General features: G+C 39.0%; 1 protein-coding gene and 1 long non-coding RNA gene across 4 annotated transcripts; one reads left to right on the forward strand and one right to left on the reverse strand.

The window, feature by feature from the left end:
* Positions 1–271: 271 nt before the first annotated feature.
* pak6 (p21 (RAC1) activated kinase 6) lies at positions 272–20,802 on the reverse strand. 3 transcript variants are annotated; one of them, XR_003672825.1, is made up of 10 exons: positions 20,345–20,802; positions 9,671–9,918; positions 7,117–7,773; positions 6,184–6,717; positions 5,398–5,531; positions 2,618–2,744; positions 2,407–2,532; positions 2,173–2,307; positions 1,363–1,695; positions 272–507 (listed from the first exon to the last, which is right to left on the reverse strand). XR_003672825.1 is itself a non-coding variant. In XM_028438204.1 (9 exons), the coding sequence occupies exons 2-9, from the start codon at positions 9,872–9,874 to the stop codon at positions 1,528–1,530; spliced, it is 2,085 nt and encodes a 694-aa protein (XP_028294005.1). In that variant the 5' UTR covers positions 9,875–9,918; positions 20,345–20,802; the 3' UTR covers positions 500–1,527. The 3 variants fall into 3 exon arrangements, 2 of the variants coding, with proteins under 2 accessions (XP_028294005.1, XP_028294007.1); XM_028438204.1 differs by having other exon boundaries at positions 500–1,695; XM_028438206.1 differs by lacking the exon at positions 272–507 and having other exon boundaries at positions 1,528–1,695; positions 20,510–20,802.
* On the forward strand, positions 3,882–7,583 carry LOC114456480 (uncharacterized). Its single transcript, XR_003672830.1, has 3 exons — positions 3,882–4,046; positions 6,223–6,321; positions 7,501–7,583. It is a non-coding gene; the product is annotated as an uncharacterized LOC114456480 (long non-coding RNA).
* Positions 20,803–24,355: the final 3,553 nt, after the last annotated feature.

Here is a 24,355-nt window from a genome sequence, read left to right on the forward strand (position 1 = left end):
ATTTCATGTTTGAAATGACAGAAATGTCGCAAACTATTAAAAAATCTAAACTGACTTGTAGATGATTTGATACAGCTTATGTTTATACAATTAAATGTACTTTGCCTATAGCTATTCAGTGGCTGTGTACTGCATGCTAAATATTGAATAAATAAGTTCAAACCACCTGTTTGTGTTTGGAAGCGTGTTTTCTCTGCAATAAAAAAAAAAAAAATAGAAACAAAATCATCTCTAAATCATAATTTATTCATTTATACAAAATTAAAATGTGTAATTCTCTTGTTCATGAAGGTTTTCCCCACAGATATACAAATTACATGAAAATATGTCAACATGTGTCCGTGTCAGGATACAAAGACGATGTGCAAAAGTGTTTCTCAGCAGGAACAACGTCCTGCAGCATCACATGCCTGGCCCATGTGCTTCCTCTAGGCAAACAAATGTAAATGCAGTCGTCACACACATCTTCGATTCAGAGCGACGCACACCTTTTTTTTTCTTTCCATTCTGTTGAAAAAAAGTCAGTCACAATACAAATAGGACTGTATCAGAGGCAAACACTTCACACACGCACACACACACACACACACACACACACACATCCATGCTTTCACACACATCAATACACTCACATTTCAGTGAAGAAAAGTAACATTTAAATTAACCTTATTTATTAACATGTACTGCAAAGAAACAGCAGCTGTAAAGACCTAATATCCAGTATTTGTATTTACATTATTATTCGTATGTTTGTGTTTCAAGTCCATACTTAATCATAAAATATATTTTGCAATTTGATATCATAAAAATGATCCATAACACCTTTTGAAATTAACAAATAAATTAAAGAGGGGTGATTTTCTAACAGCCCAGTAGTAGCAGATGGGCTTTCATCTACCCATTTAATATGCAAATAAAGTAGAATTGTCTTTCACATCCCAGTTTGGTACATATTCAAGCATTCACATCAGCAGGTGTGTCTCCATTTGCCCATGCAAAGAGTGTGTATTGACTATCGTTGTCCATGTGTCAGTGTTCAGAGGTACGTGTCCACAAAAAGCTACTGAGGTTTTGAGCTTGACACCAGCTTCATATACTTTTATACAACTAGCAATCATGCAATGATTGCAATAAAGGGTTCTTTAGTCCTACGTGTTTGTAAGAAATAGTAATATATGGATTTCTACTATCAGTTTGATATGCACCATGTTTTGATGAATTACTTAATGTTGGAGGAAGCCATCAATATTTGGATCAAACCAAGAGAAAGAGTGAGGGGAATGCATGCTGCCTTAAACTCACTCCTAAAGTGCTTCTCTCATGCCCGAGACAGTGTCAACATCTAAAATCACGTTATACCACCTTCAACACCAGCATAGTGCAGGTCTGCTTCTGTTGGGAGCACGTTATCTCAGTTGGCTTCATCACTGGAGGAGTAGGACTCCGGTGCAGGTCCTCTCTCTACACCCATACAGCAGGTGAGACTTTGAAGGGGGGGTGTTGGTGGTACAAAAACCCCACTCAGGGTCAGCAGCGGGACATGCGTTTGCGGTACTGCTCCACCAGTGGAACCAGGCACTGAGGTGAGCCACTCTGCAGCAAGAAAGGATGCTCCAGCAGGTCGGTGGCACTAGCTCGATCAAGGGGGTCCCGAGTCAGCATACGGTCAAGAAAGTCTTTTAAAACTGGGGAGACCTAGAAAGGAGATGTTGCTATGGTCAGCATTTTAACAAAAGATGAGAAAACAAACATTTGAATTTTTCTAACTTTTACCCAATACTATCCAACTAGCACACAAAGCAGGGTTCGACAGCAATCTGGCCACCCTGTTTACAATACATTACAAGAGAAACATTACAAGCATGCTTAAATCTCAGTAAATGTCCGTTCATATTCGGGGCTGTTAGTCAATGAGGCGCTACATGACAACTCCATATTTACTATGATTTTTGTACCAATATAACCAAGTTGGATTCACTTGTTCACTTCTTTGTGAGAAAATCAGATTTAAAACGCCAACATGTTTTAATTTTCTATACATTCTAAATCCTAGTTTTACAAACAACTTACACAAACAACAGTAAGATTTTTTTTTTTTTTTTAATTTTGACAATAAAACAACATGGTTAAATTTATAAGAACAGTAACCGCTGTTTGTTTTTTTTTTCTTACCTGATTGGTATTTCGAACGCTCGGGGCTGGCTCATCTCGCAGTCTCTTCATTGCTGCCACAGGGGTTTCACTGAAATACGGAGGCTCACCATCCACCATCTCCACCACCATGATACCCATGGACCAAACATCCACCTGGTACACCATCACACAAAATTATATAATAATTATAGCACAGATTGCCCCTCTCTGCTGTGACACAGTTTGAGTTGGAGTTAATGTAGGCCTTCATACCTCAGTACCATATGGGGATTTGGAGATGACCTCAGGAGCCATCCAATAGGGTGTTCCCACAAGAGACTTCCTCTTGGGAATGTCCTTACTAATCTGAGCACAGAAGCCAAAGTCTGAAAGCTTGACCTGTTTGGAAATAAATCAAATCCAAGGACTTTGTTAAAAAGACAAGAAAAGAGAAAGAATAGACTAGATTGGTGCAGTGTCGTACCCTTCCATCGAGCGTCAGGAGTATGGAGTCACTCTTGATGTCTCTATGGATGACGCCCTGTGAGTGAAGATATGCCAGGGCTTGTAGAACAGCTTCACACACAGTAGCAATCTGCTCCTCATTCAATCTGCAGAACAAACACACAAATACAATCCACTGCTATTAAAAAATAAATACTAACCTCTAAACGCATTATTCATAGCAGAATAAATAACATTTAATCTGATGCATTTTATATTCTCTCAGTATTTGGTTATTAATCAATGTCAACACCAAAAACATAAACATCGAAAATGCCCAGTATAATCACACTCCAGCAGGTAATTTACAGACTCTTATTAACCTAGAAAACAGTGTAACGCCATGATAAATATTAGTGATATATTTTTTGATTCATATAAAATCCAACAGAAAGCACGCCAAAAAACTTTAAGATACACTGAATATTGAGAGATAAAGAGAGAGTGCATTGTCGGTTGATAAACTAATTCTTGTAAAATCCTACGTCTTATTTATTTCACACATTATACATTGAAACAGTTTTTTGTACTTGTTCTTTTGTGTTTAATACAAAGTTGACCTTAATTCATTGTGTTTGTGATATATATTTTTTGACTTTATTGACATATATGCACTTTGGGTTGTATTTAATAATTATAATATACAGATAAATCTTTATAAGTATAACTTGGTAGCCTCAATTTGATATTTTATTCAATAAGTGCAAATCATACAGTACCCGTTATGCACTGAGATGTCTCTTTTGCCATTGTTTTAGTTATGTTTATCTAAAGAAGTAACTACTTAATTTAGTCATATAATGTTCCCTTTGTTATGAGCCGACGGTGAGAGGGTTACAATTGGAATACTTAAGGAAACCTCACTGCTCACTAAATAAGTATGAAGGAAGATTTGTGTCTTTATTCTTTATTAAAAAAACACCTCAATCAAAAAAAAAAAATCTTTTCAATCTTTTTTTTTTTACTTCAATCAAAAATATAATTTTCAATCAAAGAAAAAAATAATAATATTTGAGACCCAAATAATTGCATTTGAACACTTTCTTTTTTATTTAAGTAAACTTTTCTTTTGATTGAAGTGATTTTTTTTATTTTCTATATAATAAATACACAAATCTACCTCCATAAATAAGAACATGCAAACTCCAAACTGGAAGACTCACAGGCTTTGATCTGTGAGAGTAGCTGTAGCGACCCCTGGCCTTTTGTTGTGGTATAGCCAAACCAAACCTAGTGCTGATGGTAATCAGTGCTTCCTGGAAACACCTGGGCCTACATGATGAAGCTTGAGTCTTATCTCTCTCTTGTCTTAATTCAAACACCTCAGCCTTCAGTGTTGTGTTTATGATTTGATGGTTTCATGCACCAACACATCCACAAACAAACATTTCACCGATACAACACACAAGGTAAGCATTATGTCTGCCATTGTTTCATATTTTCTCTTTTTTAAACTTGAATGTCATGGTGAGTTATTTTACTGCAATTGCTTTTAGTGTAATCGTATCCTATCAATGCTGCAAAAGAAATATTAGAGAAATTAGTTTTATACACACTGTAGTCATTGTGTCAATGTTACATATCTAAGCAGGCTAACACAAGCTAACAACTACTTTACCCTCTATTGTGTTTTCAAAGACTACTTACTAATCTAACTAAAAAGATATTTTTTTATATAATAAATTATATATATATATAGTTAGTAAGTATAAGAAAGAAGAGCAACAATTTTACCTAGGACAGCAATAATATATAATAAATGTATAAAATATGTTAATACTTAATAAACATAATAAAAAGGTTTTTATTCATTTATATATTGCCACACTAAATTTAATTGATGAAATTTGTTGTAGATATGAAATAGTATATTATTAATATTATGTACACATCTACATTCATGTGTATGTATGTATATATGTTTGATGTTCATGTATAAACTGTTTATAAAACAATTTTACAGAATATATATTGACTGTATATTGTAAAAATGGTAATACATTTTTTTTTTGTGTGATATTATCTAGAGAATCTTGTTTTGTTTTGTTGTGATGGGGTCGGTACAGTATGAATAAGCTTTGCTTCAACACCCTTTTGGCTAAAGAATTAGACAATTGAGTGTTGTTTGTTCCGTTTTGTTTTTTTGAAGACTGCGAAAATAAATTCAAAATTCAAATATTTGATTAGAATATCCTATTTGGTTCATTTATGTCAAATGTGATAAGGCTGAAAAGCCATAAAAAGCAGAAATAGAGATTAAGAAGCTGTTCTGATTTGGAGTTATATCTGCTCTATTGCTGATTATTATTACAGTCTTTGACAAGCAGCGGCTGTGACAGCTGGCTCATTTTATGTCATCTGGCTTCAGAGCATTTATTCTTATCTCATTGAGTCAAGCAATTTAACCTTGAGGTCATCCTTCAGAGGCAGAGCCAGCTGTCTGTTAATAATACAGAACACAATGAAGGCTGAAAACAAATACACCATGACTAACAAAAAGCCACTTCAATGCTGCTGATCAATAGATCAATATCCTCTGGGTTGTGAATATTCGGGCCAAATTTCCACCTAAAAATGTCCGAGCAATGCTTTTGAAACATCGCTGTTCCATTGGTAAAACAGAGAAGAACAGTGACAGTGTCTCAGCTGGGATCATCAGCATTGATCAGCTACCAGTTGATACCACACTACCCCCTTGTGGCTGATTGTGTTGTTAAGAATAACAACTCTCCATCCTCCCTGTGTGGTATTTATTTGTACCTTGTTTCGGACACTATGTTGGTGAGCGCTCCACCCTGAAGGTACTCCATGATTACCCACAGCTCCTCCTCCACCAGAGCTGACTTAAACATCTCCACCACGTTCCTGTGCTGATAGTCCCTCATGATAACCACCTGCAGGAAAAACACTATTTCAGCCACAGCATCTTTACAGATTCATAGAAAACATTTAGGAATTTTGGTTGTGTAAAAACATGTAATTTGCATGCATTTGAAAATGCAATGTCAGAGATTGATCCTCTCTAGAGGAAAGATAAAGGTGTGTCTCCCACAGCATGATGCTGAGAAAGTTCTTCATCAATAGTGTTTCAATAGTTAAGGATAGAGATCAGGATTGCTATTGCAACTAACCAACTAACTAACTAACTAACCTACCTTGTGGTCTAACCCCAGTGGACTTTCCCTAAAATCAGAGCTTGCTGATATGTGTATGTCATGAGAATATAAAATGCTATAAAAAGCCGGATGAAGAATTTAATTGAAAATATTCTATTTCTTTCCTTTTTATATAAAATATGCTGTCAAATTTCCCCTTTAGTATTTAGTAAGTAATTACTCCTCCAAGTCACTAGGTGTCAGTAAGCAACACACCAGCAATGAAATGTGGTGCAAAATGTCTGAATTGTTTTCTATGCATATGGTGTGCCGTGGCTTTCAAAGGTTTGAAAAATGTGGTGCTTTATGTCCCAGATGGCTCAATAACCTTCACAGAACAGATCTGACAACAGTTCGCTCAATGATCTGTCTTTGGAATATTTTCTTGTACCTCGTTAAAGAGCAGCTCTCTCCTCTGTTGTCTTCTCAGGTCCATCATCTTCACCGCTACTTGTCTGCCACTGTGCTTCTCTGTAGCAATACACACCACCCCCGTTGATCCCTCCCCGATCTTTGCAAAGTTCTCCAGGTAAGAACGAGGATCCCCTTTGTCAACCACCATCTGCAGGGCTGCTTTAAACTGTTCATGGGTGACTTTGGGTGGGTCTGGGGGTGGTCGGGGGGAAGGCTGTTGTGGAGGTCTAAAGGCAGGGGAACAAGTACCAGGTGGGCTGGTGGCCAGTGAACCAGTAGGTGAAGGTCGAGGCTGGGAAGGACTGTCTTGAAGAGGGTAAGGTGGGTTTGGACATCCGGATTGCCTGAGAAAAGGGTCTGGTCCGCTGGGCCTCAGCCCGATGTTGGGGGACAGACCTAAGGTGTAGCTTGCAGAGGAGCGCACCGTCCGCTGGGGTCTGATGCCTCCAACCAGAGGACTGCTGGTGCCAGTGGGCAGGAAACCAGAGTGATACCTCACCCCCGACTCTGTCTGCAGGATAACAGAAATTATATTTAAAGAGTGAAAGCTGAAATGATGTTGGGCCACCTGCCGCGGGTTCATGAACCACTTTCAAACTTGAATGCAGTAAATCATCTTTTTTACTTTACCTTGCATCCACTTTACCTGAAATGATCCATATAGACATATAATCCCAAGTATCCACTGAATTATTGGCTAAACCATTCCTCAACATTTAAAACTCTGCCAGTATCGTAGATCCAGATTTAATTTTGATCAATAAACTGTTTAACAGAATGTAAAACCTAAGCATTACTTGATCCTTGATTGTTCGATTAAGAAAAATGTGCACACAGCTTATTTGGTGGACTAAAAACCCTTCACAAAAACCTGCATATAGATGTGTTGCAAAACAGTTCTAAGACTTACCTTAAGGTCATAGCAGGAGAAGGGCCTCCCCGGACTGTTTTGTGGGTGCATGTACATTTGTACACTCGGCCGGAAGTCAGACGGAGCTGTCCCTTGATCTCCATGCGACTGCTGCACTGTGATTGCAGGGCTGTAGAAACAAGCTACAGGTCTCTGATTTGGTCTCATTCCATGAGGCAGCTGGAAGTCTTTCTTCCAAATCACTCTTTCCTGAGGATTTCCAGCTCCGCCACTCACAAAAGCGACTTGACTAGATACCTGGATGTTCTGAGACACTGTAGGTGGCAAAGGTCCATCGTGGGAGGAAACACCCACCTCATAGGTGGACTTGGCTTTTGGTAAAATCCCATTGGGCTGCAGAGTGATGCTTTTTTTCATTCCCAGGTATGGGGTGTTGGTCTCACTATGGATGTTCCTGGCCCTATCCCTCCAATCTTCTACACCAACATCTTCATCATCGTCCTGTGTCAGACCTTCATATTGGTAAGTGTCTCCTTCATTTACCTCCCCCAGCCTCCCCAGGGACCGAGCTCTCTTCCTGGCCGATGGGCTGCTCTTCCGCAACGAGTTGGAGCTGGTTACAGACAGACGACTCATATCGTTGATCATTGCTGAGATATATTCACCATGACCGAACATGCTCCCACGCACGATTGTCTGAAAAGGCAGAGAGGTGTTTTTAAGCCATGAGTGCATTGTTAAAGGATTAAAGTAAGAGATCAGATGAGTTACCTAATCATCACTCAGAATTAAAATTAGAATGTCCAGCATCTTAGAGATTCTTCAAAGATAAGCTTCAATAAATATATACAACATAAAATTTCCTACAGACACCTTTTAATAGCAACTGCACCTTTTTATATTCATTCCAGAGCCTCCAAATAACTACTCATTTTTTTCCTTTTACGTGGTATGTGAAGACAGGTGGTAAGAAAAGAAAAAAGGGCCTAAACGTGCCTTGACAGGAACATACTTAATCTTTCTGATGTTAGTCAGAGGAGTGTCAGTAAAAAATTTCACAATTGGTCAAAGGCTTCTCTTGCTAGTCTGGTACGATGCAGTTTGGATGTTTTCAAGAGGAAATCTGAATGAAAGTTTCAACAATGTTATAAAAAAAAATCATTATTTATCATTAGTTATACTAAATTCCAAGTACTATAATACCCCCAATATAATTACCATAATAGGTGTGCACTACATCAAGTATAGATTTCCTCACATTTGCAGCACTGACTCACATTTCCGTTGCTCTATACCTGCACTTTTATCCCTTCACTTGACACGTGGAAAGGTACCAAAGACAGTTATTAATTGCCTGTGCTGTGTAATAAATCTTGTGGCTCCAGTGAGTATTCAGCATGATAAAGTTATAGTGTGTACATCTGGGTCATCATTAGCCCAGCCCCTTGATAGATAAGAAACAGAGAGCGGGAGGAGAGCAGTTGTCATCAGAGGATTATGGCATTTTGTGAGACAGCAGCTTTAAGATTCCTATAAATAGACAAAACTCTAAATATATTAGTGTGCGTTCATTACCACGAGGTCTATCTATCCTCCCGCAGTGCCAAATATCCTTTTTGCCAGATGTTGTCAGTTATCTCTATCAGTAGTACCATGATCATTCACATTTTAAAGGTTTATAAGAAATTTCTGTCCTCAATAACAATACAGTAGATCTAAATGTATGAGCGCCGCCATTTATTTGGGGGGAAAAATTGTAATGAAATACGCAATCCAGATCCGACCCAAATGAAACTGAGTGGGGCAATTGTGGAACCAAGACGACATTACTGAGTCACGTTTCATAAAGATCGGTTAACTACAAACTGAGACATAAATGTCTGAAATTTGGCCAATGATGAGAGAAAGGGATTTTTTGTATATTGAAACTGATCCAGAATCAGTATATTGTCGTGGTTCCGAACCTTTTTGTTCCGTGTGCCCCCTTTGCACCCTTTGTTTCAAAGGCAATTCAACGTAGATTACAATTTTACATTGCACAATTTGATTTGTGTTACTGAGTGGAACCGAGTCATTTCACTAAATTCTCGGGAACGTGGTACGTCCTATTTGGCGCAGAGACGTTCCGCAGTTCATCAGAACTTGTTTTAAATACCAATGCAACTTTAATGTGATTACGTCATTGATAAGGTGATATTGCGTTCTTAATAACCCTGTTTCAAGAAGGGACATTATTTTATTCAGCAATATTATTGTTCGTTTGTTAGTGGTCTATTTGTCCCAAAAAATTGTCTACAAATGAACTAGGAACGTTTTTCTATTTTTGAAAATTTTCGAGTACTCCCTACAATGTGCACGCTTACCCTTGGTGGGAATTATTGATGTAAAGTCTATCCTTGGTTAAAATATTGTAAAAAACCAATAAGTAGTGATTTAATCCTGCAAACAGACAAAAAACAAGCAAAAAAATGAACGCCAGTAAAAATATGACCACCTTGGTGGAAGTAAACATGAATGTTACGCTAATGTTTGTCTACAATTTTTAATATTTTTTTGATATAATCTAAAGGGTGACATAAAAGCTCTTTTGTACCTTTTTTGGCCTTAGCTCCATCTCTGTAATCCTGGAGGGATCCACCATGGGTTTGGGCCTTCGAAGGTTCTCTATCAGACTCTGCCATTGGGTCGGCAGACCTACAAAACAGCCACGCTTGGCGTCGAATGAGGTGTGGACGCGGTGCTCGAAGTTTTTGGGCGCGGATATTTCAGGCCTCTTCTTTTTCTTCTTCCGAAACATCTTCAAGTGTAAAACAGCAACAGTCTGAATTCTTCAAAATGTTCCTGTAGGGAAAAGGGTTCATGTTAGAATAATTGTACATGACAGTGATTTAGACAAGCATTTAATATTCTGTCACTATAATAAAACCAGTTATTGATTGATCTTTGCTGTCCACTCTTTCAATAAAAGTTTAAAAAAAAAAAAAACCTTTGTTAAACTATGTTTCCACATGGTTGCAAATTATTTAATTCCTATTAACTGGATTGTACAGTAAAGGCCTCCAAGTGCATCACTACCACAGAGAACGCCCTAAGGAGAGCAGAGGGTTTAGTAAGATCATGTGTAATGCAGAATATCTGGTCAATTAAGGCTTATTCATTCTCTGTGCCCTTTCAGTGAAGAACACACAGTGAGGCTGGGCAGCACCCACAGGCTCTCAGTGCATCACCAAGACTATAGTAGTGCAACGATGATACACACATTCTCTCTCACACACATACACAAGTATGCTAAAGTAGGCTACCCTTTAAACCCATTTCTAAAGCATTCATATTCCTTCCTAATGAGTCGCCTGTAGGCCCTAGATTGCAGTGAAGGCTATCATAGCACCCAGCTTAGTTTTCTAAATAAGGGGAAGGAAATAATGTAGTTGGTGCTGCCAGATTGTACACAGGGAAATCATCACACACATTTGAGCCTTATGATGGCTCCTAATTGTTTTATATGAACCTCCCAACATGGAGCGTGTCAATCGTAAAGCAAGTAGATTAAAATACCAGCCGCTAATGAGCCCACCCCCTCTGGTTCAGACCAAAACACCTTTGCATTTTGCACAAACTGTTCCTAAATGTTGCGTCTATTAAAAATCCATGCATTTTCATAGCGTTTCTCCTGATCCTTTAGCAGTTTCAGCCTATCCCAGTTAACTCAGGGTCTGGAGAAGACCCTGGACAGTCACTCACAAAGCTAAAATGTTCACAGTCACATTTGAGACTATAATGAACCAAACATACACATTTTGGATTCCGCGAGTTTGACGTTTGTAGGTAATTGAATTACCTGGGACAAAAACCTGCAGCCAGCCAACAGACAGCATCGCTAACCTCCCTCCCACCAAGCAGCCAGATGACAAATCCTCTAGACTTTAATAATCTCCTCTAGTTCCTAGAGGATGAGCCGTCATCAGCTTTGCTTGTCTGACTTTTCATTTCTGGGCATGAATTGTCATCCATTTGTCCATTTTGTTTTTGTGTTTACTATATTCTCTTATAATTAATAGGAAACAGATTTTGTAATGCCATATTATGCATGTGCTATTTGTTATTATTTTTATCATTATTATTATTATTTTTCTGTGATTGTTTCTGTGTTCTTAGCCCTGTGGAAGTGGACGCCAACATAAATAGTCAACAAACAACATGCAACCACGTAAAAATACAGATTACATAGACTAATGGCAGCAAGAACAGAAGAGTTATTGGTTTTTATCTGCACATGTTTGACTGAATACTGAATACTTTTTTGGTCTGCACATGCTGTCAAAGGTCAACACTACAAGAAATGCAATCATTTTAAAACATCAATACATGTTTTGTTATTGCAATTAGATATATAACCCTAACCCTAAAGGGGAGGGGATTCAGGGTAGGAAATTGAAGGGGTGGGGAAGAGTTGACTGTTTAAAAGCGAAAGTGAGATGTGATGTTATAGTTGTGCATATTGTGCTTATTGTGTCGTGTAATATTCTAAAAGTTGAAAACAGGATGGCCAGAATCAAGAAGGACTGAAATCTTTGTAATGCTCCCCTTGTAGTACTTTAGATTATATATCATATCAAGTGTATTTGTAATGCATTTTTACAACAACCCAGTCTGTTTTTTGTTGTTGTTTTTTAGAGTGAGAAGTAATGAAGCAATCTTATTAGACATATTAACATTACATTTTTAGGACATTCTGCAGAATTCTGTGAGACATGATCTCAATCATACAGTGTGGAATGGTGGGTCAATAAGTTTAGTAGTTCTCGGCCTGCTCTCTGCAGGCGGTCACATTGGCAGCCTCTCCTCTCTCCACCCCCGCCCTCAAAGCAGCACGGCTCTAATCGCTGTCAACGACGCTTGTTATGAGATGTGGTATTGGTGGCTAACACTCGCCACTCAACTGCTGCATCACTGGAGGACAAAACCAGGTCAGGTTCGCAGGTCACTTCTGCTAAACTCATGTCATGATGAGGTCAGTAGGAAGTAGTGGAAATGGAGATACAATTTGAGCAATAATGTCACCCTCCGAGGACAATTCGATGCAAAACCATGCATAAACATGCAGCTTTGCACCCTCCCTGTGTACATTACGTCATGTTGGGAAGAACTTTAATACCATCTGACAGAGACATTATGGTGTGAGTGCTCTCAGGCGGTGGGAAGGGAAGAACTCAAGCTAATACATGCACCGATCCAGTTTTCTTCCTTCAGACACAGAAATGCTTTTAGCTGTGATTTCTACTTTTATTTTGTTTTTTGCTTTATCCATTGCACATCAGGATTTGCTCCCAGATAGCTCAGCGAAGGTTAGACAAGCCTTTACACAATCTGCTAACACAAAATGAATCAATATTGGTTTATGACTAAAGGCTTTAATGCTATACTGACAGCAATAAACCCAATGTTATGGGCACTGAGGGGGTTGCTGAAAAGTACAGAAACTCTTCCTTTCAGCAACTGTCAGACTGTTTAATGAATCAGCTCTGGCCAAATCTGGGTGTGGGTAACGTGGGTGTGGGTAACCTGTAGAGTCCTGTCTGATACATACTTGCACACATCACTGCTCTTTTGTTTCATTTCAGGCCTGTGTTTTGTTTTAGTGATGGTAATATCTTACTGTATATTGTAGCATAGGAGTCTCTTAACTTACTTTTCTACTCTGTATCAACCTGTTTGAAGATCATAGTCTAGATGTGTGTTCATTAATTTAACAATTATTTATTTAAATAACCAATTTGTCATGTGGTGCCTTTAATATGTTGGACTTGTCGTGACTTGCTTGCGTGTTGTAACAAAATAATTTCACATTAGAAAAAATATTGTCCATCTGTCCATTTACCAACCTAATTAGCACCTGTTAATAACCTGTTAATTTTGTGTCACACATTAAATAAAAAAATAATGTATTCCAAACCAGGTCCGTATGAGATACACTTGGTTTTGGCTGCACAACTGTACTCCAAGGATTCAGGACCCACTAAGAGAGTGACGCACGTGCACACTAGGGTGGTTCACAAAATTAATTTTCACCAAATTTTGCCAGATCGCTTTGTGCCTTGTTCACATTAACATTGTAAGCATCTGTTACCAAAACTGGAGTCAATCGCTGCACATTTAGGGGTGGCACACTTTTTCACAATGTTAACGTTTTTTCTCTTTTCAGGAATAGTGTTTGAACTGTTATAATGTTTTTACTCATTTAGTATAAATACAAGGTGAAACTATTAATGACCACATACTTACCTTTATATTGTTAAAGTTTCTGATATTTGTGAAAGTTAGGCATTCGTTGGTTGAGCAATGAAAATTATGTAAGTGTGCCACCCTTTACGCACATGATATTGGCTCAGATTTTGGTGCAGATCTTCAGAATATCAATAGAAACAAGGCAAAATGCAACATGGCATTGTAAACCATTATATTGTAAACCACCCTAGTGCACACCCACTATTTGAACAATCATACCCGTACAAGACTATATGAAAGCTACCTACAGCAGTGTCTCTCTTACTATATTGGATTCTGTCCTAATATGTTTTACAGCTAACCCTGATACACATGCACAGAGCTCAACTTGCACAGTAGACAACCCAGCTTTCCGCTCACACCCCTTCAAACTGCAGGGACCTGACCTTCCTGCTCTGAGACTTGTCTTAAATCTATCAAAGTGCTGCTGGCTGGAATATGAAATTCCAGTTTGGATGAAGTCACCAATGAAATTGTGCAATATAAGGTGTTTCCATTCCTGCGTTTCTTTGTGCAGGACAGTAAAATTGTTCCTAAAACTCCCAAATCCTGCACACCGGAAATCATCTGAAAGCCATCTGTATTATGATTTATGAAGTCCAACTCGACATTGCAATAGGATGACTAAGCTAACTAATTATGGGGAAAACAAAACATCTGAATCAACCACATAATCGCACTCCATTCCAAGCTTAAATGATTTTAAAAACACATCCTTACCCTTGGATGCAGCACCGTTACTTGCCAGAGTAGTTTGGCCTCTCTTGCCAAACAGAAACTCTACCAAACAATCCATATGTTTCCCATGGACATCATGACACAAGTGGAGTGGATAGGCTTTACTTCCTCTCATGTTCGAATCAACCAGTGCAGCAGTCGTGTTTGAGTGGGACCGGATGGAGAGATACTAGATTTGCTCGATGTAAGAGCTTCCAGCTCTGTGATTGTTGCCCTGATTTCTGCCTCTGTCTGTTAACATGCACGCAGAAATGTAGTGAGTGTGCAGGTGACTGTGCGCCCAGGATTAGCATGGTGCTCTGTGTTTCTGTGATCTAATTTTGGGACGCGGTGGTTCTCCTCTCCAGCACCAGACGCACGCAAGTGTATTTTGTACAGGATTCATGTCAAATGTTAGGTGACGGTGAGAGATGATGGAGCGGAGGTAGTCCTCTTTTTCTGTTTGTCAACGAATGTATAAGCATAATCCAGCTATTCCAAATTACAAGGGAGCTGGCTACATTTATGGTATTTTTATGAGGCATGGATTGCATGTTGGTGTGAACGACTGGTTCCAGATTCTGCAGCTCTGTGTAGAGGACTTAGAGATTGCTCTTCTATCAGCTTCATTATGATGACCGTTTTGCCCTTTGAGTGTAATGAGGCTGCCTGTCAAAGGGTGGGAGGTAGCTTGTGTGTGTATGGGAGGGTAGGAGTGTTAACGTTTACTACGCACACCATGAAAAAGATACAAGGCACTGCACGTGACCAGATCTTACAATTATGATGTTTATGATTTAAGTTGATGTTTTCTTTTTGAAGTCACCTCTGCAGACATGGATGGTCTGTCGATGTGAGCTTATGTGGGAAGCAAAAGGGTGCATTCAACTACATGGAATAAAACCATGCTGCCATGCATATTTCATGTCTGCTCTGATACATTGTCCACAACAAAGCCCTATGAATAGAAGAAGTGCTTAAGAACAGTTGCTTTGATGAGCACAAATGTCTATTGTGTTAGTGAGTATGTATAATATCCTCACTATTGTTTTTCTACTTTATCTTTCGGCGTTAACTCGTCCTTCCCACTTAGTCCCAACCAGGGAACCCCAGCGTAGCGAATACTCAAGACAATTAGGTTGTGTTCTGACGTTTTCAGAAGTTTATCAGGTATTGATTGATTGGCCAAAATACATTAAAAAATTAGTCATTTAAACAAATTGGAACAGTGACATCATACACATTCCGAGGGGTATACTTAAGGGGATTTTGTGAATGTCACAGAGGACCCCTTCAGAATAAAAGGTGATTCTTTGAATGCAATAGATGACCCCTTCAAAATAAAAGGTGATTCTGTGAATGTTAGAAATGGTGCCTTCAAAATAAAAGCTGATTATGTTATTATTATTATTCACCTCTTCAGTATTATCGATGCAAACAACCTGGTAGTTCATTTACTGTGCAGCGCTCGAGCCTGACCTGAGTTCATGTTAAAATGATAGCAATTAAGATTTACAGCTTTATTGCAATTGGAACCTTTCAAAATAAAAGCTCATTCTCTTAAAATTCCCTGTCGTACCTGTCTCGCCGGCATCCTCACTTGCATTTTCTTTAGGAGATGCTAATAAATCTAGTTGGTGTTAATTCAGTTAGAATGATGGAACGTGTATGTGCATTTCCTCATATCTAATCAATATGAAAAAAGTCAGAATCTTCAAGAAAAACATTGATGCTTACAACTTTTTTCTGCATTGAAGATAAAGTTTCAAAAACTGAGAACAACATAAAATGTGTACAGTTTATGGAAATAAAATTGCTACCTATATTCAAGTACGTGACATTCTGGCTGATTCTCTCGTGTGATGCTATCAACTCTCACTAGTCTTAAATTTTCACTGACCCGGTTTAATATCTATCCATCAGGTTATCAGCATCTGCTTTATTTAGATTAGTATGGCTGGGTGCCAAAGCCTACCACTGAATACCAAGGGCACAGGACGGGCTATATGGACTGGTCAGCTGAGCAAAGAGTTAACATTAAAAAAAAAAAACACACATAACCACAAGTACACACAGTCTACAATCAAACTAACCTTTGCACACAAAACTGGGATTTCAACATTTGTCCTTTTTAAAGATGAGCAGCATTCTCAACATCCCTAAAAATCTATATGTTAAAATTCAAGATGCTACCCCAACACAAAAAACATCCAGCATGTGTCTGTATCTCTCTCTGAAAGCTGCACTCAGATTTAATGACAAGACTTTCTACCCAAGGGCATGTAAAGTGCATGATACGGACTTTTCATGCTTTTAGCAACAAAGGCAGTTAGGTTACGGAAAGCCTTGAAATAGTAATAAAAAATTCAGTATTCTGACAAAGTTGAAAGATAGAGTCCATTACACTTCTTCTTGAATAATTTTGCATAGTTTGGTTGACCCATATTCACACAAAGTTCATTGATAGTGACACATTCAAGGATATTTGGAATGTCATAATACTTGCTGGCATGTGTCATGTGAATGCTTTCGCTCAAATCTTTTTTATGAAGTCAGCAATGGTAAAAGTCACAGAGCCGTGTGATTCTGAGAAAGTCAACAGTCACAGAGCTTGTTTGTCGTTTTCTCATAAAGCGAGTAAGAGAGAAATAACCCGAGGCTTGGAAATACAGAGTAAAGCGCAATGAGGGGCAGCAGCATCGGCTGTCAGTGCAGACATCTGTGCAGGAGTGCACGGTCCTGTGCTACTCTTGATGGGAGGAGACAAGAAATCAGAGGTCAAAGAAGTCTGAGAAGAAAAGACACTCGGTTTTAGCGACAGAAGATGAACAGATGAAAACTAAGAGGACAGAGAAAAGGATAAGTAGTTCCAGAAAGATTATTTTTGTCTTCTTTTGAACATATTATTCAAAAAGAAGACTAAAAGAATCTTGCTGGCATTATTCCGTGGAAGTCAAGGAAACATCAAAGGAATCAAAGGAAACGTCAAAGGAATCAAAGCAATCAGTAGACCCCTCTGACTGGCACTTGACAGCAGGGTCGGGGTCAATTGTAATTGTAATCGTGAGTTTAGATAATTGACTTTGTAATTGCCATGAAAATTGTGTAAAATGTCAATTGTAATTTAATGCAAAACTGGGGAATCATGTTACAGTTCTATGTACAGTTCTACACATGTATAGTTAACAAAATGTGTTTCATGGCTTTCCTACATTCACCATTTACCGAGGTGTATATTGACACAAAAAAGGCTCAGATGCCTACATAAAAAAACTATTAATGCTAATGCTAACAGAAGGAGTAGGGTTAACTTTTTTAGGTTATTCTTTTCAGTCTCAGTTGTGATTGTGTTTAATTTCAATTTAACATTAGTAATTGAGAATGTAATTGTATTTGACTTTCTGAGGAAAAATGCTGGTCACTGTAATTGTAACTGATCATGGGTAATTGAAAACGTAATTGTAACTGAAAAATGTAATTGATCCAAAGCCTTCCTGACAGTCAGAACATGTCAGGAGATCAATGTGTGCTTCCTGAGGAATAGTTAAATGAAACCTTAACAAATTATTCAAAAAGATAAATGGATATAGATTTAAGATTGTTTCTAAATATTTTTGGTGTTGCGTGGTTGGACAGTGATGCTGATATCACCCCACTGAGCGCTGAAACTGTAACCTCCTTTTTCTTCATCTTTTGTGCAGTAAACAAGAGTCGGCGAGGGGGATTTAAGGACAGGACTGTTGCATCACCAGAATGCATACATCATTCTGTCGCTTCACATAATGGTAATGATTCCACTGGAAGAGAGATGTTACAAGCAAACTAGTTTGTCCTGGCCTGCAGACACGTGTGGACATTAATGCGCAGCACAAAAAAACTCTGGCCGTCATTCGCGCCAATCACTTTAGATTTTTATTTGACTTTAAGCGTCCTTGGATTTTTATGGTTTTCCTATGAGGGATGCTGACACTTGAGGAACACAGATGAGACCGATGTATGTTCATGCAGGGAAACGATACAAAGGAGCAGAGACGGGGGGAAACGCAGCACTGACCAACACTCACTTTAATTAAAGATCCTCTTGGCTCTCCTAACTGCTTTGAACAATCTGACACTGCAGTAATAGAAATGTATGATCAGGCCAGACCAATGATAGGAGCCTAAAACTCCTTTTTTCACGTCTAATTTATTGATGCACTGGGACATGGAGCAAGTGTTGCACACATGCTTATGACTTATTTGATTTATATTCATTTTAGCTGAGGCTTTAGAATGTCAAAGAATAGGACAAAATGCATACTTTTTTAAAACCATGAAATACTTGATGGCAGGGGTGTCAAACTCTTTTTTTTGTTCAGGGGCCAAATAAAGTGCCACAGTTTGGAAAAAGAAGCACTTTAAACATGAATGTGCCCTAGTTTGCTCTTCCACATGTAAAGGATAAATACAGGATGTAAGGCACTGTTAATATCAAAAGTGACAGAAATCCATCCCTGCAATTGGAGTTTTATTGAATTTGTGTATTTGGAGGTAAATTAGGTATCTACAACTGAATTAGCTAGTAATTTATGCAATGATTTGTGTTATTTCTGCCTTTTTAACTAGAATTAGATGCTCTAAAAGGCCAGACTTGGCCCCTGGGCGTTGAGTTTGACACATGTACTTTATAGTATCAGTCTGTGGGGTCTCTGTCAGACTCATGTCAGTATCCTATTTTGTGTTCATACAGTAGTTATTTTATGGGTCCCAGTGGTGAGTTAAAGCTCGTATGGAATGAACTCTATGTGGTTTTACATAGCGACAATGATGATCGATCGTTGTGAAGTGTGCGTGTGTTAACGTGTTTAAGTCCCCTTGTGCTTTGTGTGTCTAAACTACAGTGTCTAAAGTGTTATGCCCAATCTGCTAAAGCAGGATGGTAAATAGTCACTGAAGACAGAGTGCAAACATCATCCCCTCTCAGTCGTCTGGATTGTCAATGTGTGACTCACTACAAACACTACAAACTTGGTTTGTACTTGCACAGTTCTGTCTTCTTAAAGTCAAAAAAGAGTTCATCAAAATGCTTTGAACGTCTGGAGACGGTTTATAGATCACGTGAATCTTTTTGAGTAGAGGCTGATGGTTCCCTCTGACTATTTTCAATAATTCCGACATGTAATATAATATTAAAGATTTATGACCTTGTTTCTGAGTGGACCTCAGGACACCATACAGTGCTGTATATACATTTAACATCAGACAAAGTCACAGTCCACAAAAGCTTGTAAACTGAAATGTAAATGTGTTTTAAAAAGAAAAACCTTCTTTTTGCCAGTAATAAGATGAAACCTCAACATCTCCTAAAACACCTTGAACTGAGACTAATTTCCCACTGATGGCTTCTCACTAATGAAGAGACGTTGGAGACGCAACCAACTTATTTACTACAGCGTGCACCAGATTTCTTCGGAAGTCTACCCTAGTGCCAAACAGTGCACAGTTCAAACATTGCCTCCCATATTTATGCAAGCGCTAGTACAACTGGTTTTTGAAATGTTAGGACAAACATATCATATGCCAGTGTCCTTCACTGTGCCTGATCCCGGGCTGCATTCATGTTAATATCCACTTTAGTGTGTGTGTGCGTGTTTTTCTGTAGGTGCGTGTGTGTACATTAGCCGCTTGAGTCCTCATGCACTGGTATGACCAGAGAGATCACCTGAGAATTCAGCCTACACACACATGCACACGTCACATGAGAAAAACAAGAAGAGGCTGGCAAGAATGGGAACAGTAATGCCAATATCTATAGATCTATCAGCACTAAGCAATACGTTTGTAAAGGGTGATGTTAGAATTTTCCTTGAAATAGAGGTTGAAAGCAGAATAGAGAGAGACGGAACAGAAGAAACGATGAGGGCTTTTTGAGGAGGGGGAGCGGAAGGTGAAATGAGGCTCCTCTCTTTGAGATGCGGTCCATCACTGAAAACATCCAGCGAGTCCCTCTCAGTTCTTTCCTTTTTCTCCCCCACATTTGCGGCTGACTGTGCAGCATTCTCAGCTATTTCATCTCCAGTTCCATCTTCCTCCTCCTCCAACACCACTGATGGCTAACACTAACCTGCTTTTTTCATTTTTATCACTGATGTTAAGCCTCTTTTCCTTGTTTCCCACCCCCACTCTCTCATTTAACACACTGTCCTTACCAGGGAGAGAGCAAACAGAGCTCTGTTGGGATAAATCATTGTTAGATGAGAAGAAAGAATCTGCTATTCCCTCTTACCTTGCTGTCCAGGGAAGAGCAGAGCCTCTCTGGATGGATTGGAAACAAGTGTATTCACATCCACTAATGCACACTGCTCACACACATACATACACAAGCTCTCATACACACAAGGGTGAGGAGGACCGGCTCTCAAGCAAGAGCACACTGCAGGCTGCCGCTTGCCTGGGAAAGCCTGATGCGTTCCTCCCTCCAGGCAGAAGCACACACAGCCATCTCAAAGGCTCTTTGTTGGGGCTGATTCATTCCCGGCTCCGTGGCTGAGTGCTGGTCCATGTACCGGTGCCTCCTGGAGGTACAAAGGAGTGACAAAGCCATAATGAGGACAGGCAATATCCAGTGGGAGAGAATATCATGAGCCCATGGAGCTTCATGCCATCCAGCCTCTCTCCTGTCTCTCCTTCTCAAGCTCTCTGCCTTTGGCTCTCCCACAGACACTCTCTCCCTCCCACTTCCCTCTCCCTCTCTTTCCTTCTCTCCCTCTCTTTCTGTCTTTTATCACATCCTTTTTTTCCCTTTCCTCCTCCCACTCCCTCATTGGTCTGCAAAAGAACTGATAGCAGTGCGTTCATGCACCTTTCTCACTGTGTGTTTGTTTTAAGCTGGTTTCCAGTGTCTGTAAGGCGAGTAGAGCTCTTCTTCACCTCATCACCTGGGTTACGTTTCATCCACCTCTCCACCCTCCTACTATTTCCTTGACACCCAGTGTGACATGAGATATAGTGAGGGTGCTGCTGTTGAGTCAAATGCATGATCCATGCAATGACTGGGTCAGGCTTATGGCAGATGGCAGGATGGGATGTATGGAAAACTGAGTGTTGGGTTATTTTCTGATAGATGCTGCAATCGTCATGAACGCATTCTCCTTTGAGACCAATGTGACCCAAAAATCTTTTGCAGATAACAGCGTAAAGACATTAGAGCACAGGCACTATACTCTGCAGTTGATGCAACATTTGTGGTTATGTGAGCAAAACAATTTTCTCCTCTTTCCATCACAGTCACTTCTTGAATAATTCATACAGCGGCTAAGACCAGACACAAAGCAGGAGAATGTATTAGGGTCAAGTCATGTGGAAATCGCCTGCGAGAGTGAGCCAGATTTGGGGCACATATGTAATACATGCCATTTTTGATATGGTTGCAGTTTGCATTATAACAGGCTTAAATACTGAAGTTTCTTCTCGTGCATCATGTAAAGTCAACTGGAAATAAAGCCTTCACTGAACTAATCTGCATAACAATGACTGATTTGCCTGCTGGGGGTTTGGCAGATACAACCCCTCCCTCTCCTTCGCGCTTGTCACAGATATTTATTGGCATGGCAATGTTGGACAATGTTTAATTCCTTATTTCAGAGTTGAGAGCTGTGAACTAAATCAAAGCAATGATGTTTGTTGTGTATATATTCACTAATGTGGTTGTTTTTACAGGCTTGAGCAGAGTCGAGTTAGGTTCATGTTTAAAGGTATTGTGGAGGATATTTATTTTGGCTTCAAATTACGGGTGGATCAACAAGACTATTGGTCATCCTAATTGTCAATCATTCTGGTGATATGTTTACGTAAGGCTGTCGTACGTGCTCGTCCCTAGTTTTCGTGTGCTGCGCATGCGCATTTTTCTCTTACTGGTGGTGAGTCTGACATCGTGGGAAAAGTGCAAATCTTCTTTTGGAAAGTAAGCTTGTATGAGTGAAACAGAGCTGTGCACAAGGAAAACTGGCATGCTCGCACACGTTTAGAGGGTTTCCTCTTGGGAGCAGGTAGAGTGTTGCGCATGTGGATTTTTTCAAAAAATGGAGTGGGTGTTTCTTTTCTAAACTTTGGGAAAATCCTCCTCTATGGCTTTATGGATATCAGCCATACCATGCAATTAAATGCAATAAGTGTTTAAATATATTTGCTTTAATCAGTGAGAAAATTCATCTTTTTCTTTAGGCGTCAGTGTTGCAGGACATGAATCCACCAAAGTATGTAAAAATTGCATGTCCTCTTGTAGCACATGATCATGTGTCAGGCCAAGTTCTAAAAGAACAGTTAATTATAAGAGGGATTACCTGGCAAAAGCGTTCATTTTTACTCATGCTAATTTTTCATCAAGTAGAAGTAGTAAAATTTAAAAAGGAAATACACGTCCCCACCCAAGTTTTATTAATACAAACAAACATATTAGCATTAGCAATTCCCCTGTTTTACGTAGTATTCAAATAAAAGTATGACTTTTTTAGTCATTTCTAGGGATGTTTGATATTATCTTTTTGCCGATACCCTATATGCCGATTTCCGATATTAACAATAATTAATATTAACATATACCAATACATATATAGAGCCCTCACCACCACCAACAACCTCACATATCTCAATTGAAATAACAGGTTCAGTTCACTTTTAATTTGATGCCACCTTGCATTTATTTCACAAATAAACATCTGTGCAAAAAAAATAATTCTGATTTAATTTCATTAATGAAAAATGTGCCAAATTGGTTTTTAATATGTTGTCTCAAGCAGAAGCACAATATTAAAAAAAATGGTATCATTTTCAAATGATATCACATTTCATGGGTAATCTCGGCTGATCATATCGGTGATCCGATAATATCGCCCATCATCTAGGGGCGACCGTGGCTCAGGAGGGTTGTCTTCTGATTGAGAGGTTGGGGGTTCGATCCCAGTACCTGACTGTGTCGAAGTGTCCTTGGGCAAGACACTGAACCCTAAGTTGCTCCCAGTGGTCGACTAGCGCCTTGCATGGCAGTCCTGTCCCACTGGTGTGTGAATGTGAGAGTGATTGGGTGAATGAGCTGATATGTAAAGCGCTTTGAGACTGCTTCAGTGTGGGGATAAAGTGCTATATAAATCAAAGTCCATTTACAATTTACCATTTAGTAATTTAATGAATCATTCTGTACCATCTGGCGTGGGGACTTCCCAGCATGCTTTGATGTGTAGGGTGTGTTCATGTTTATGGATTTCAGACACGTTGCTGGATATTTAATGCTTTAAGTTCACGTTTTATTTTCTAAGCTGTTTTGTTACAGTCATTAAGGCATGCTTATACTCTCTGTACTTTTCATGCGTTGCCATGTTTGATATCAGTACGATATTAGTGGCGCCTGCAATTGCAATGAGTGTTTGTGTAAAATATCACTGCAAAGATAGAGAGCAGTTCTTTGATTGAGGTTTGTTATTTTATGTTACATGATGGCATTACAGAAACTCTGCTTTGCTGCAGAATCGCTACATAATTGTGTCTACCTTTAAATGTCTGTCAGTAATAAAGTTAATGATAGCCCCATGATGGACTGGTAACCAGGCCATAGTGTGTGTCCCATTACACCCCTAATAAACAAGTATTGAACCGTCTGCATCTTTGAACTAAGTAAAACCAAAACAAAAAAAGTAATTGTGAAAGTAAAATGAATACATTGTCAATCAAAACAATCAACAATCTCATGGCTTTCTTTGTTAAACTAAAGAATGTAGAAGAATAACGGAGTTCCTATTGAGATGAATGGAGGAGAAAGCTTGTGATGTAAAAATGGGGCAGAATGCTTTAGGCTTACAAGGACAATACTAGTCTTAAACCACAGTCATTAAATTGAAAGCCTAGGAGATACTTAAGTGATACTGCCTTGATTGTTTGCATTTCCATTCACTCTATTGTTTAGGTATGAATATGTAAGGATTACGCTGTGGGTTATAGCGGCTCATCCTACAAAGCTAGAGCAAATTAAATTTCTTGTCACAATCCAGTGACATTTCCGATGACCTACAAAGACATTTTAATTCTGCAATTGTGAGACGGCCCGTGTATAGGAGGAGTTAAATATTGAATTCTTCATTCCCTTAAATCTGATATGTTTTAAAGTAGGAACAATACATTTCTGTTTTGACAACATTGTATAAATGATAAATATTGGATAAAAATGCACTTTTTTTTTCAATCTATAGCCAGATGCACCCTTTTTTGCTTCACACGCTGGAAAACCTTGCAGTGGCAATATTAA

The sequence above is a fragment of the Gouania willdenowi genome, chromosome 22, assembly GCF_900634775.1.
Source record: "Gouania willdenowi chromosome 22, fGouWil2.1, whole genome shotgun sequence".
NCBI classification, from domain to species: domain Eukaryota; kingdom Metazoa; phylum Chordata; class Actinopteri; order Blenniiformes; family Gobiesocidae; genus Gouania; species Gouania willdenowi.

Bases quoted from the DNA above. Each gene is read 5' to 3' on its own strand.
- pak6 (XM_028438204.1), bottom strand. From the start codon at position 9,874: ATGTTTCGGAAGAAGAAAAAGAAGAGGCCTGAAATATCCGCGCCCAAA. The intron at 2,745-5,397 runs GTACAAATAAAT...TTTGTTCTGCAG, and splicing joins AACATAGTGTCCGAAACAAG to ATTGAATGAGGAGCAGATTG. The intron at 2,308-2,406 runs GTATGAAGGCCT...ATGGTGTACCAG, and splicing joins AATCCCCATATGGTACTGAG to GTGGATGTTTGGTCCATGGG.